The sequence below is a fragment of the Bos indicus genome, chromosome 25 (genome assembly GCF_029378745.1).
Source record: "Bos indicus isolate NIAB-ARS_2022 breed Sahiwal x Tharparkar chromosome 25, NIAB-ARS_B.indTharparkar_mat_pri_1.0, whole genome shotgun sequence".
Classification (NCBI taxonomy): domain Eukaryota; kingdom Metazoa; phylum Chordata; class Mammalia; order Artiodactyla; family Bovidae; genus Bos; species Bos indicus.
In genome coordinates this window covers 33,710,237-33,725,271 of record NC_091784.1, presented here as the reverse complement: position 1 = coordinate 33,725,271, position 15,035 = coordinate 33,710,237, and the positions used below count along the sequence as shown (strand labels likewise).

At 57.8% G+C, this 15,035-nt stretch overlaps 1 protein-coding gene across 3 annotated transcripts in view; it reads right to left on the bottom strand.

The window, feature by feature from the left end:
* Positions 1-252: 252 nt before the first annotated feature.
* The window catches only part of CASTOR2 (cytosolic arginine sensor for mTORC1 subunit 2), a 54,521-nt gene continuing 39,738 nt past the window's right edge, over positions 253-15,035 (bottom strand). For all 3 annotated transcript variants that reach the window (XM_019987452.2, XM_070780000.1, XM_070779999.1), the window contains exons 3-9: positions 11,815-12,008; positions 10,715-10,847; positions 10,058-10,181; positions 9,239-9,349; positions 8,706-8,788; positions 6,036-6,130; positions 253-5,956 (exon numbers count right to left, since the gene is read on the bottom strand). In XM_019987452.2, the coding sequence (XP_019843011.1) occupies positions 5,891-5,956; positions 6,036-6,130; positions 8,706-8,788; positions 9,239-9,349; positions 10,058-10,181; positions 10,715-10,847; positions 11,815-12,008 (806 nt within the window). In that variant the 3' untranslated portion in view covers positions 253-5,890. The remainder of the gene's footprint in view (positions 5,957-6,035; positions 6,131-8,705; positions 8,789-9,238; positions 9,350-10,057; positions 10,182-10,714; positions 10,848-11,814; positions 12,009-15,035) is intronic.

Below are 15,035 nucleotides of genomic sequence, written 5' to 3'. Positions count from 1 at the left end.
AACTGCTCCCAAATTCCAAACCACAGAAACCAAGACACACAAATGGATTGTTTTAAAGCCTTAGGCTTTGGGGGCAACTTGTGACAAAGCATTAAGACAACCCTTCTTGCTCTCAGGGCGATTTCCTCTCATATTCTTGTTTTGCCTCCTTGCAGCTCCAGGCCGGTGTTCCCCCAACCACGGTACAGAGAAGGGAGGGAGGAGACTTGGCCCTGGATCAGCATGAAATCAGACAGCCGTTAGCCAACATCATTTGTTTTTTCTTCCATTTTAATGAACACTTTACAAAGTACAAAATATACTGTCTTTTTTGGGGGAACATTAGGTACTTTTTTTCTCTCCGTCATACAGTACATGAATCTCGAGGGTTTTGTGTTTCTTCAAGGAAGAAAGTGTGAGGGCCCTGGGCAGGGCTGCTCCGTTCTCCCCGCGCCCAGAACGTGGGACAGATAGATATAAGTGCCACTGGTACTGCTGGTGACCCGGGGCGTGTCAGACCCCCAAGGCAAGGCCCTGGGCAGGACAGCGGCCTCTCTGAACCCCGCTGTGCAGCCAACATCCACTCACCCCCATCTCGGGATAACGGAAACGATTTTGGCAAAGAGCAAGAGGTGGGCTGGGGTTTTGTTTGCCGTTAGCCCCTCCGCTCCACCCCCAGTTTTGGAGCCAATGCTGCCCAGCTCTCCCTGGATCATTTTCTGAACAGATAAGCTGAAGCAGTGGACAGGAAGATGCACGAGGCTTGGCCTCTGCCCTGGGACCTGAATTTGGCGTGTTTTCCACAAGCTCCTCACCCCCACCCTCTGGCCTTCAACTTTTTGGGACGCTCTCTGTGGATCAGCCCCAGTAGGCAAGGGGGCACTGGCCCCTAGAACCTCTCCTTGTAAATACTGTCTTCAGGGCTGGCTGCTTCTGAGGAGTCTGCTGGGCAGGTCTAGCCCTTGGGGCTGGCTGCACGGACCACTGGGCCTCTGCAGGGCGGAGCAGAGCCCCATGGGGACACCTCTGACCTCTCCCCAGTGTTAGTAGTTCGGTCATATCTGACTGCCACCCCATGGACTGTAGCCCACCAGGCTTCTCTGTCCATGGAGTTCTCCAGGCAAGAATCCTGGAGTGGGTTGCCATTTCCTCCTCCAGGGAAACTTCCCAATCCAGGGATCGAAACCGGGTCTCCCGTGCTGCAGGCACACTGCTGTCTGGGGCACCGGGGAAGCCCGCCTCCTCCCCAGAGCGGTTTTAACAAAGTCAAGGGGAGTTCAAGGCCTGCCATCCCCACCCCTTCAATTCTGCATGTGGCCCACAGTAAGAATATACCGAGGCCTTGAACTGCTGAACGAGTCAGTCCTTTTGCTCTAATTTGGGCTCTGCAGGCGTGTGCTCCCATATGCACAGCACATGTTCACACTTACATGCACTTTTACACACACGTGTGCCCAGAACTCTGCTCTGATGCCCAACACTTCCCACTCTCAGCCTGCCCGACCGAGAAGCAAGAGCCACAAGCCCCGTCACCAACCAGGGTGCCCTTGGAAGCCACAGGCCAGGCCACAGGCTTCTACCTCCATTCCAGGCCACTCTGAGGCCTTCAGCTCCAAGGACAGAGGCTGCCTCAGCCCACAGCTCCCATCCTCCCCTCCCAAGAAAACAGGCTTTCTTGGAGGGTTTGGGTTTCAAAGCTGAAGGCCATAGCCCACCCCACAGCTTTCTCCCTTGGTCTATGGAAGAGAGTCCTTTTGCTGCCTCTAATTTGAAAAATGAAAAGGAAACTGGAGTGTAAGAAAAGGTATCTAGCTATACCAGGGCTCAACTCCCCTCACAAGTCCCGGCCACTCTTCCCAAGTCTGCCCTCTGCTGGGCTGGCCACCATCCGCCATCTTGGTTGCTCCCCTCCCAGACAGCCTCTCTGAATAGAGGGCTACTGCCCGCTCCAGCCTCGCCCTTGCCTCAGCACAGTATCCAGGAAACCTGAAAAGCCAAAGCCCCTGTCTTTCCACTGTTGGGAGACCCCGTCGTCCTCCCCCGAGCTCTGGTTGCCAAGCCAACCACCAACTCCATGGTGGCCATGACTGGCAGGTTGACTATCCCCAGCCCTGGCGGGGCAGACACACCGGGGCGCCTCCTTTCTATGCCCCACCACTTTCACTCAGCAAAGTGGCAACACACCCTCGTCAGCCACCCCCTGGGCGGTCCCCACTCTTAGCTGGGGCTGGGACGGGCCCTAGTAGTGCCCACATCCAGATCCAGGGACTCAGAAAGGTGGCCCCGGGTGGCTGGGAACTGTGGCCGAAGGCGCTGGTGGCGGCTGGGCAGGTTCATCTTCGACCATCAGGCAAATGGTGCCCTTGGCTTGGGGTCGGGGGCTGGCCCTTCCCGTCTCCCTGGAGCCTCCTGTCCCAAGCTCTGAGGCCTCCTCCTCTGTCACCTCCGAGGGGTCTGGACACACCACTCTGGTCACCAAGGCTGCACTGCCTGAATGGGGAGGTCACAGTGGCCAGCTCCAGGTCACCCGGTCCCTCTCTCCCCACCGGGGGCCTGGGGCCTGGAGCTGACAGGAGGGGGAGAATGCTGGTGCTTGGGGGGCTCTGGGACCCCTGAATCCTGGGGAAGGGAGGGCTGTGAGCCTCTCCTGCTTGGATGGGTGCTCTGGACGGAGGGCAGTGGGGAGGGCACCACTTACTAGGGGGCTTTGGAGACCCCCGTGGAGACAGGGGGTGTCAAGTGAGGACTGCTGAGTCTCTGCTGGGCCAGGACTGGGGCTGAGGCAGAAAGGGGTTTCTTAGGAGCCAGGGGAGCCCAAGTTGAGTGTTGAACCAAAGGGGCAGATTTTCATAATGGGGGGTGGAGGCGAAGCAGCGGTCTCCACTCCCCATCTCCCTCACTCTCCCTACCTTAACCTCTCACTCTGTGTTCACGGATGACGCAGGCGAGGAGTGAGGGGGGAGGTGAGACGGCTTGAGCTCTTCTTACCAAGGAACAGCGCACACTTGAGACACACGGGGGACCCTGGTGGCAGCTCCAGGGCTCCATGCTCAGTGAGCCAGAGCCAAGAGTGTCTCAGCTCAACAGGGCCCCTTCGGGCCACCTCCCTGTGGGTCTGGAGACCCCTGGGGGCAGCCAGCCAGTGGGGTATCACTTTCTCTTCCCCCAGGGTGCTGCACATCAAGCCGCTGGCTCACGGGCACGTGGACACCGAGGATGCTCCGGCCTCCCCACATGGCAAGAGGACGGGGAGGGGTGGGGAACAGGGCGGGGCTCCCAGGGTGTCGGCTCCCGGCCCGTGGGTTGGACACACCAGTGTAACCGGGAGAGCCAAGTCTTTGCACCAACCCCTCAAGGAAACAACGTCCAGGGCTTCCATCTTTCTCAGTTACCCGGGGCCAGTCCCTAGGAGGAGACCTGAGGAAAGAACCTGTGGCTTCTAACCTTGCAGGTGAAGGAAATCAGGTGACGGAGGTGCTGGCGGCGGGGAAGCAGACCTGGGCTGAGCAGTGGCGAAGGGGCTGTTCCTTCCCAAACGCTCTTCCCCTTTACAGCCCTGTCCCCAGAATAAAACAAGGGGCGTCCAGGGGCCTTGGAAACAGAACTGAAGGGGCTGAACCCCAGCTTTCAAAGGCAACTCGGGGAGGAGGGAGGAGGGACCCTCAACCCCCACTCTGGGGCTCTGCTCTCGGATGCTGGTCTAATTCTTCTCTCAAGTCAGGGCCGAGGCAGCCAGCTGGCTCCTCTGATCATCGTATTGCCTATATACTTGAATTAAAATTACACGGTGGCTCAAAACGTGCCCGTGTGCACGGCAGACACAGCGGGGCGGAGGCCCTCACGCCCACACATACAGCACACACGCGTGTGCACGCTCACACGGTATATATTAACATATATATTGCTCAAGTATATATGCTATTTACAGTATATATCTATATCAACATAAAACACAGGTATTTATATGTGTGTACAATATACGTCCTAGGGGGTCTGGGGGAAATCACACGTTTCTTGGGGTCACGGGGCCGACACACTTGCTCGGCGGGGAGGAGAGGTGGGGGAGCGACACGGGGAGGGGGCTGACAGGAAGGGGTCTGGAGGGCACGCCACAGAAAAATCAAGGCCTTCTAGGCACAGAGGATGCTCGGGACTTGAGAGGCTGCCCTGCCCACGTGGTCACCCCGGTTTTGGAACCAGCAAACAATTGACATGTTTTGGTTGTTCTGGAGTTTTGTGCAAAATGACTTCCAAAAAAAAAAAGGGTTCCGAATCAGTGCTTGGGCTCTGAACATCTGTAAGGATTCAGAGACACACCTCCAACACCGGGTGGGTTTCCCGGGCTCAGAGGGTCCCACGTGGCCTGGAGAAGGGGCAGGGTGGGGCCTCACCCGGTCAAGAGAATGGCCCTTCTCCTCCCAGCTTCTCAGGGACGACACGGACAATACCATCAGCTGGAGGAGGCAGGGGGTCGCCCTGCTCTCCGGGGCGGGGGCTGCTCTGCCACCTGGCTGTCCGTCTCCCCGCAGCCCGTCGAAACCTTCCTCTGAGGCTTAGAACCACTCTGCCTTGGCAGCTCTGTGTGGGGTGCCCCTGGGGACCCCTGGATCATAACTGACCTCTGCTCCCAGCTTCCTGCTCTGAAGGGAAAGCCAAGGCCCCTGGTGGCAGCTCCAGTTCTCAGGCTTGTCCCTGGAGCCACAGGATGTCACACCAAGCGATGTCACACTTTGGGTCCCGACAGCATCAGCAGGCCCTGTCCCCTGAAACTACTGCCAGCCGCAGCCTGGGTAACAAATACATTAAATAGGAGACTACAACAAGGAACGGTTTTCTCTATTAAGGCTCAGATAAGCTGCCTCCCAGGTCAAGTACTCATGAACGCCACAGTCCCTGGACAGAGGGGCGGGCGGGCGGGCGGGCGAATTGGGGGCAGGGGCCTTCCACGTTCCCCCACAAGCGGGGCAGGGAGAGAGGAGGGCAGGATGACGGGGGAGCCCTCTGCTGGTCTCGTTGATTGCTGGGGAGGTGGGGGTGACCTAAGAAAACCCCAGCTCAGAATGCTGGGGACGCCCCTACTTGGGGAAAACCGAGGCTCTGCCGGCCCCAGGAGAGTCCAGGGAAAGCAGAGGGGACAGGAGCTGTTGCCCTAGGCTGGTGGGTCTCCTGGGAACCACCCCCTCAACCCCCAGGATGAGCGCTTGTGGTGGGGAGGGTCTGGACAGGGCCCCCTTGGCAGTCTTGCTGGGAGTCGGGGTACAGGCCCTATGGTTGGCAGCCAAGGAAGGTTCTGGGTGGCCGGGGTCCTCCGCCCAGCTCAGGGCCCCACCCGTGTTCCCTTAGAGCCTCACCAGCACAGGACTAGAGGGCTGCCCACTGGCCTCCACTCTGCAGGGACCAGCCCAGAGCCGATGGGACCAGAGACCAGCGACCACAGGGTCCAGAGCCCCCGCCCTCACAAGGGCCTTCCCCGGCTCCATGAACTCGGCCCTGCTCGGCAAGCCCCCCAAGATGACATGACAATCGGTACCCCAGTGTTCCGTAGGAGGCACCAACTTCCTTCGGCGTTTGCCCTCGGCCGTGGGTGAGGCTGGACAAGAAGGTGGGTCAGCGGACAAGCTCCCTCAGCCCTGGACATCATTTTCTGGGGTGAGGGTGGGGGAGGAGAAGGGGGGGTGCTCTCTGGAGGGTCTGGGGGCTCCAGGAAGCCAGGAGGAGGGCATGGGGAGGCCTTGGCTTGGGTCCCAGGCCTGGCGGGGTCAGTCATCGGGGGCGTCTCCTAGAGACTCCACCTCTGGGGGCCCCGGGGCCGGTTTTCCAGTCTGTTGAGAAATACTGCAAGAAGAGTCTTCAGGGTGGGGCTGGGCCCAGGCCTGGGCGGGGTGGATGGGGAGGAGCGGAAGAGGCCCTTCTAGTGCTTCTCTGCTTGGCTGACTTTCAGGGCGCTGATGACGCCGTTGATGTTTTCTTCCGGTACCTGCGAGGGGTGGGAAGTAAACATCTGGGAGCCGCCGGACGGGGCCTCCCCTGCCCCGGGGTGGGGGCCCGACACTCACCAGTGCGTGGTCGAACTTGAAGGTGCTGATGTAGTAGGCGGGGATGTCTGCGGCAGCCAAGGGCTCGGAGATCTGGGCCACGATGCCGCACTCATCTGGGGACAGAGGCGGGGACCAGGCTCAGCCCTCCCCCTGCCGCGTCACCCAGTGCAGCCTCGGCCGTTCCCCGACAGGTCTCTTGAGCTCCTGCTTTTCTGCCTGGTCTCCCGGGGCTCCTGGCTGGAGGTGGTCGTACAGGCCCCGTGCCTGCACTCCAGATGACTGACTGTCCTGCTACGTGGTGGAGACTGGTTGTGTCCTAAGATTCTTAAACTACAGACACATTCGTTTTTATTTCTATAAAATAAGGCGGGAGGGAGATGAGGGTCTAGAATGGTGCCTTTCCAACAGTGGCTGGTGACCGTTTGGGACATGAATTTAGAAGGCTGGCGACTAGCGCTTTATTAAGCGACAACAGGGGACTTCTCTGGTGGTCCGGTGGTTAAGAATCCGCCTGCCAACGAAGGGGACCCAGGCTTGACCCCTGGTCTGAGAAGACTCCACATGTTGCAGGGCAATGAAGCCCTCGTACTGCAATGAGTGAAGGCCTTGAGCCTATGCTCTGCAGCCAGGGAAGCCACCGCAACGCGATGCCTGTACACTGCGACGAGAAAGTAGCCCCTACTCGCTGGCCTTGAGCCTGTGCTCCGCAGCCAGGGAAGCTACCGCATCAGGAAGCCTGTACACTGCGACGAGAAAGTAGCCCCTACTCGCTGCAGCTAGACAAAGCGCTCGGGCAGCAACACTGACCCAGGGCAGCCAAAAATAAGTAAATAAAACTAACAACAGCAACAAAAGACAACAGCAAAGGGAAGGGCAAGGAGCTCGGACAGCACGGCCGTGAGTGCAGTTTTGTGAAAGCGTCGAGTTGTTAGGGTGTGTGTGTGCTGGGCTGTGATGGAAAACACATTTCCTGCAAACCATGGTCAAAAGCATATGACATCTGCCAATCTAGAATCTTTCCGATTCTCAAAAAGTTGTTTTTCTCGCGGGGCTATTTTTAATTAATTTACTTTTGGCCGTGCTGGGTCTTCATGGCCGCATGGGCTCTGCTCTAGGTGCAGCAAATGGGGGCTACCCTCCCGTTGTGGTGCGTGGGCTTCTCATTGCTGTGGCTTCTCTTGTTGCAGAGCATGGGCTCTAGGGCGCGTGGGCTTCAGCAGTTGACACCCCCACGCTCTAGAGAGCAGGCTCCATAGTTGCAGGGCGTGGGCTTAGTTGCTCCGCGGCATGTGGGATCCTACCGGATCAGGGATCGAACCTGTGTCTCCTGCACTGGCAGGTGGATTCTATACTACTGAGCCAGTAGGGAAGCCTTGCACGGCTATTTATAGCTATTAGCCTAGCGTTAAAACCCTCCACATTCCAGGAAGGTAGGTCCCATTGCTGCTTCTTATATGCCAAATGCCAGGACCCCTGGTGCCTGCCCATGAGGCCACTCAAAGCGGAACACAGCGTCTACAGATGCTAAGATGATTCGAGTTTCACTCACTAGCCCACCTGAATTCTCCCTTCATCCTTTCTTTTTTCTGTAATGTTATTATACTGGTGTGCTTTGGTAAACTCTAAACCAAATCTGGGAATAAAAGGAGAAGCTGATACGCATGGCTAATTATTAGAGAAATGTATATAACGTGACAATGACGTACCACCTCTCACCCCAGTCAGAATGGGCATCATTTAAAAGTCTACAAATAACAAATTCTGGGGAAGGTGGGGGAAAAAGGGAACCTTCCTATGACTGATGGTGAGAATGTAGGTTGGTGCAGTCACTGTGGAAAACAGATATGGAGGTTCCGCAGAAAACTAAAAGCAGAATTATCACGTGATCCAGCAATCCCACTCTGGGACATATATGTGGACAAAACTCTAATTTGAAAAGAAACACGCATCCCATGTTCATAGCAGCCAGGACATAGAAACAACCGAAGTGTCCACTGAGAGATGAATGGATGAAGAAGATGTGGTACATTGGGATACTACGGAATACATCGGAATATGCGACGGAATACTGCTCAGTCTCACAAAAAAAAATGAAATGATGCCATTTGCAGCAGCAACGTGGGCGGACCTAGAGATGATCAGACTAAGAAGAAGATCAGGAGAGACAAGTACCATATGATAGCGCTTATATGTCAAATGTAAAACATGATACAAGTGAACTAATGCACAGACTTCCCTGTGGTCCAGCGGTTAAGGATCCACCTGCCAATGCAGGGGACACGGGTTTGATCCCTGCTCTGGGAAGATCCCACGTACCAACGGGCAAGTAAGCCTGTGCGCCACAACTCCTGAGCCCACGAGCTGTACTACTGAAGCCCCAGCGCCCAGAGCCCACGCTCTGCAATGAGAGAAACCGCCACGGTGCGAAGCCCGAGCCCCAAAACTAGACAGTAACCCCGACTCGATGCAGCTAGAGAAAGCCCATACATAGCAACAAAGACCCAGCCCAGGCCCCCGCCCTGCAAAAAACTGAACTCACTCACAAAACAGAAATAGGCTCACAGACACAGCAAACAAACATGGTTGCCAAAGGGGAAAGGGGGTCAGTGGGGGATAAACTAGAAGGAGTGTGGGATGAACAGATACCCACTACTACACATAAAGCAGTGTCGAACCCCAGGCGCTCACCAAATCCCAGGGGCTGTCCTCCAATCCGCACCATCTTCCAGAGCTCCCCAGATGCGCTCGTGAACAACAGATTACTAGGAAACCTTAAAAGGGAGCGAGAGACGTCAACCCCAGATGCTGAGTGCTCCCCCCGCCAGCTCTCCCTGGAATGCTCCCTGTCACTGGGGCACTTATGCTGGACTGGAACTCAGGGGCCCCCAGGACCCTCCAAGCCCTCAGTCCACACGCTCCGCACATTCCCTCCTCCAGGGGTGGGGGGGGGGCAGGTAGGCAAAGCTGGGATTGGGCTTTGGGAACAACTGCCCCCTTTGCTCCGGCTGGTCAGGGTACCCCTCCTCAGCTCCAGACTGGAGGATGGGGTGGGGGAACGAAGAGCACTGGACAGTGCTGGGTGACTCGGGGCCTTCGTCTCTGAGAGGCCTGTCATCTGTAAGCTGGGGTTGCTCACCTGCAATGAAGGGCTGGGGCGGGGACTTGTTAGGACCAAGTGGGTGACGGGCCCATTATCAGCCTCCACCCGGGGCCTGGCTCACCTCTGCTGGGTCTGCACGTCCATCACCAGGGAGATGTAGCCCTCGATGAGGGAGAAGGAGAAGAAGCGGATGTGGTCGCAGTCATCGCCGGACGCCAGGGGGTCCTTCACTCTGGGGGCCGGGGGAGATGGTGAGGCTGGAGTGAGGGACCCACTGCACCCTGACCCTCACCTGGCCCACCTGCCCCGCCTGTCAGCTGCGGGGTGTCCGGGGAGGCACCGACCAAATCCTGGCTCTGACCCCGCCTTGCTGGGGGACTCTGAGCCACTGCCCACTCATTGGTCTCCACACCTGAGACGTAGGTGACTCCACGGCATTCACAGTGGTGAGCACCGCACTTCACAGTGTTGAAGACCCAGCTGGCCCTCTGCATGGGCTATACTTATACATTCCTGGCAGGGTTTCTCTGCCAACATCTCAGGGAGTCTGTGGTCACTGCCAGCTTGCTGGCCCCTGATGCCACCCCACTTGGTGTTGGCCAAAACTTAAAATCTGCCCTGAGGAAAAACGCAAAGTTGTCATCCACCAAATGAAAAAAACCTGAGTTCCTGGCTTTTCAAATGACTGGGCTTGTCCAGGAGCTCAGGGGACCCTGGAGTGTTCATAACATCTACATGTGGGCCTGGGGTTTCAACAAGTTTTGGGGTTTGCAATGAATCAATTCTCCCCTTTAAGAAATGGGATTTGGGGTAGAGTCATGTCTCTCTTCTCAGGCTAGCTCCCAGGGCAGGCCTGTGCCTCCCCTCAGACTGGGGCTTGTAGGCAGATTCGTGTCTCCTTGGCCCACCCTGCAGCCCCTCACCCCCGAGGGGGCCCTACCCGTTGGAGTAAAACATGACGTCCATGAGGAGTGTGGCAACGGTGGGCAGCGTGTCGGGGTCCAGGCTGGTGACACAGAACCTGTTGCTTGGGCTGGACAGTGGGTGGATGACGGGCCTCTGGACTGTGGGAGCACAAATACAGGGGGTGCTGAGGGCAGGAGGAGAGGAGGCGGCAAGGGGCCTGGGGGTTGCGGGGGCGGTCAGCCAGCAGCTGCTCTGGGAGGCCCGATGGCAGGCTCTGAGATCCGGCCCCAGTCACTTCTGCAGCTCCCAGCAGCCCTTGCAGCTCTCCTAATTCTCTGGGCTCATCCCGCCAGACCCCTGGGCCTTTGCACGTGCCATGCATCTGCCTGGAAAGCCCTTCCCAAACTTCACCACCTATCTTATTAGCTCCTACTTGTGCTGTAAGTGTTTCAGCCTGAGAGTCACTGCCTCTGAGAGGCCCACACTGACACCCTGGGCTGGGTCAGCCGTGGCCCCTGGCCATTTCTGGCTGTGTCCACATTCATCGCCCTTTGGAGACCCTGGGTCTGAGGACTGTTGATCCATGTGATGCCAGGCCCTCAGCCGAGGCTCTGAGAATGGGGGTGCCCTGGGGCAGGACCTGGTCATTTCCTGAAGTTTCTCTGCACAACTCTCCCCGCCCTCAACTCACCCATCTTGGGCTTCACAAAGCCGTTGGTGATGCCAAGGTTCTCAGCCGCCACCGTCTCGCCATTGACGACCCGCAGGATGGTGAACTCTGATGACAAGGTGTGGGTGACGAAGGGCAGGTCCCGCTCACGCACCTGGGGACGAGGAGTCCATGAAGTGAGTGTACCATGATCCCCGGATGGAGTGGGGCTGGGGGCACCGGCCTCTTTACTCTGAAATTCTGTGCCCAGAACCAGTGTCCCCCTCCCGGCCTCCCACTGTCCTGGTTGAGACAGGGGCATGTGGGACCAGGGACCTGGGACCAGGGGCACGTGACTCTCCAGGGACAGAGGGAGGACCAGAGGGGAGAAGATGCTCCACCGAGGGCCGGGACGTGTGGGTCCACACCCCACTCCCTTTAGAATGCGGTGCCGAACCTGCCCCCGCCGGCCATGCCCTCCAGGGTGGCCACGCCCCCACGGGAGAAGAGCACAAATAACACAGTGGCCAGGAATTACTGTCAGCTCTGTGACTGGACAGCGAGATCAAACCAGTTCACCCTAAAGGAAATCAACCATGCATGTTCATGGGAAGGCCTGATGCTGAAGCTGAAGCTCCAATACTCTGGCCACCTCATGTGAAAAGCCGACTCACTGGAAAAGACCCTGATGCTGGGCAAGATTGAGGGCAGGAGGAGTAAGGGGGCAGCAGAGGATGAGATGGTTGGATGGCATCACCGACTCAGTGGACATGAGTTTGAGTAAACTCCGGGAAATAATGAAGGACAAGGAAGCCTGGGGTTGCAAAGTGTCACACATGATTTAGCAACTCAACAACTCTGACCAGAAATGCCTGCTCCCCTGGAGGAAGTGCTGTGGGATTGGGGAGCCAGAAATCTAGCTGTGAGGGTGTCCCACAGACACATCTGGTATCCAGTTCAAACCAAACAGGGTCCACTCAAAGGGCAGGTAGTGGATGGAGCCAGAGCCTAGCCCGGGCCATGTGACACTGGACTGATGACCCCAAGGTCCCGTTGACCTTTCTCTGAGCAGACCATGAAATGGGGGTGGGGGCAAAGACTTTGCGGTTCACATTGGTGGGGGTGCCTGCATCACAGCTTACCAGGATGAAGTCCGTCTGGTAGGTGGAAAGCATGAACACCGAGATGTTCTGATCGGCCAGTGGGGCGATGACCGACTTGGCGATCTTGGTCACGCCAATGGGCTGGGAGCTGGAGAAGCTGCCGCCGCCAGACACCACATTGAGGGCCAGCCAGGTGGCGTCAGCCACGCTCAGGTGTTCCGAAGAGGGCAGTTCTGGAGGGGGACATGGAGGCCCGGCCTGTGACTGATGGGCCCCAGCTGTGCGACCCTGGCCAGCCTGCCTTCTGGACCCCAGCGCCCTCATCTGTCAGAAGAGGACGAGAGACTGGCCTCCTCTGTCCCTCCTGGGAGGACTGAGCAGGGAAGACCTTCAGAGGAGTCTGGACATGCTGGGCAGCTCAGTAGGGTGGGGGCCCTGGGGTTTATCTGCGCGGGGCCTCAGTCCCCAGCTGTGAAGTGATGAGTACTTGGCAGCGATTCTGTTGTTTCTGGTTCTCATGACCCTTCCAGGTGCCAGGTCCTGCTATCACCTTATCCAGGTGGAATAGGTCCTATGGTTTTCAAACTGGGTTCCCAGGAATCTCCGGGGCGGGGGGGGGGGGGCTGGGGGTGGAGGGGAGGGAGCCCAGGAGAAGACAGGATCGAGGGCCCAAGATTTCTCTCCCTGCTTCCATTAGACCCGTCACCCAGGTCCCTCCTGAGAGCCTGGGGATCCTGCGGGGGGGCCCCACCAGGGACACGGTGGGGTAGGGTCAGGGGGCCAGTGATCCTGGTGTCTCCTTGACTAGCTTGTGAAGACCAACCTACCCCGCCCGTCCTGCAGAGAGAGCACCCGGGGAGGCTATGCATGGGACATGGCACACGTGTGTGCAGCTGCACGGACAGGCAGCCATGGAACTCTCTGTGCATCACGGCTGTCTGTTCAAACTGACCCTGGACCAAGACTGTTATTTCACCCCATTCATGTGACAAACCAGAGCTCTGAGGGACTGGTGACTTAACCAAGATCACTTAAGGAATAACAGAGCCAGAGTTCAAACCCAGGTCTGCCTTATACACAGACTCTCATGCTCTGTGCGAGCACTGCATGGGAAGAAGGGCCAGGTCCCCAATTGGCACAGGGGCTAAGAACAGGGGCCTGGAGCCTGGGGAGTTAAGGGGGCTCTCAGGATCATGATGATGCCCGAGGGAGGCTGTGCAGGACGGCTCTGGCGGCCTCACCCAAGCTCCTACCTGCCCAGCTCCGGTCGTCATGGCAACCACAGCCTAGGGAGCCCATTGGCCCTGCTGCCTGAGAAGGGCCAGTCCTCCGCTAGGCTGGCTGGAGAGGCAGGCTGCCTCCCAGAGAAGGGAAGGGGCTTGGGAGGTGGAGCGGGAGGAAAGGCTTTAAAAAAAAGGCTCTGATTTCGGGCTTCCACCTGTTACCCGGGGTGTTGGAAAAGACTTCTCAGCTCCAGGACCGCCAGAGGAATCACAGCCCCACCAGAGCCAAGAGTCCCAGCTCAATTCTGAAATCCTACGGGGCCTGGAACTGGCCACAGGGGACTTCCCAGGGACAGTATTGTGAGATGCCACCCTGCCATCTATTTTTTTCTTTTGGTGTTTTTAGCCTTGCCACGTGACAAGTAGCATGGTACCCCGACGAGGGCCTGAACCTGGGTCTCTGCAGTGAAAACACCGAATCCTAACCACCAGGCCACCAGGGAATCCCCCTAACCATGCCATCTTGAGCAAAGCCCTAGGAGCCACTGAGGGCTGGGGTGCCCCGATGGTCCCGTCAGCTAAAGCCATTTTATAAACATACTGATAAACAAATTAATTAATAAATAGATTTAACAGGAAAAGTTTTAACAAGTCTCTTTTTACGAGGACTGAATCCCAAAAGCCTTCTTGGGAAAACTCTGGAGGGGTCCTTCCTGTAAGGGTCAGCTCACGCATCACAACCACGTTGGCTGTCACGAACCTGCCCTCTGTCTGCCTATTCCAAGCTCCTCGTGACTCAGAGCCACCCGGCGGCTCCCACGTCCTCTGGAGCAACAGCTGAAGTCCTCGTGACCTGGGAACCAGCGCTGCCCCAGAGGGCGTTCTGGGTTCAGGGAGATAGTCTACACCTATGCTGTCCAAGGCCACTCACCTCACATGGCTACGGGGCACGTGAGATGTGGTTAGTGCGACAGAAAAAAATACAATCGAGCATTTTATTTAATTTTGGTTCATTTAAGTCTCCACAGTCGTATGGGGGGAGCAGCTGGTTGGAGTCAGCAACTGGCCCCGGTAGCCCGTCAGCTCCCCCAGGGCAGCGGCCTCGGTGGCCTTTGCTTTCTGCCATTCTCAGTGCGGGGGCACACGGAGGCTCCAAGTGAAGGGCTGGGGAGGGAGAGGGCGGCTGTCCCCAGCTCTCTCTACTCGGCCCAGGTCCCTCTTCTCACTCCTCTGCCTTCGCTGTTCCCCGCCCCGTCCCCCTAGCTCGGTCTCTGTGGTCAGGCTCCGTCTCACCACCAGACCCGGGGCGCAGGGTCACCTCTGACATCATTTCATGAGCTCCTATACTCGACTTCCCAGGATGGGGCAAAGGGCCCCAGGGGAGCCAGTGCCACCCCCTTACCTGGTCTGCCTCTGGATTCTCAGGGCAGAATGCTGTCCATTTGCTTAGAGACCCGGCTCAGAAGTCAGCCCCTCTCCCATTTCACAGACTACGAAACTGAGGCCCAGAGAGGGAGGCTGATGGGTAAGAGATCACGGTGTAAAGGCGGGGGGACCTCATTCTGGCCTCGTGGCATGCCTTCCAGCCTCGCCTTGCCACCAGCCTGCAGCAGGGTGTTGAGAAAACCCCTCTCGCAGGGCTGAGCTTCAGGACTGTCAAGCAGGGGGGTTCAGGCAGCTGGGGCTCCAGGGCCCCAGTTCTGACAGCATGGTCCCACTGGCCCTGTGGGGCCTTCACCTGGCAGGTGGAGCTTTGGCTGCCCCAGCCTCAGGCCTGCCCTTCCCTAGAGGAAAGGTGGACCATCTCAAGACTGAAAGGCATTATTATTTCTGTCACTACCCATCACTCAAGGCCCTAAAAATAGCCTCTTAGAGCTGAGGACGGTCCCTGGATTGCTGAGGACGCCTGTCACCTCCCAGACACCAGGTGGGCAGCTCTGTTGTTGGGAGCCCCCCGCTACTGACAGCAGGGCTTGCGGGTCCCTGCGCTACGTGGCCATGTCCTCCGCACAGTCAGGTCAGGTCTTTCCCACCCTG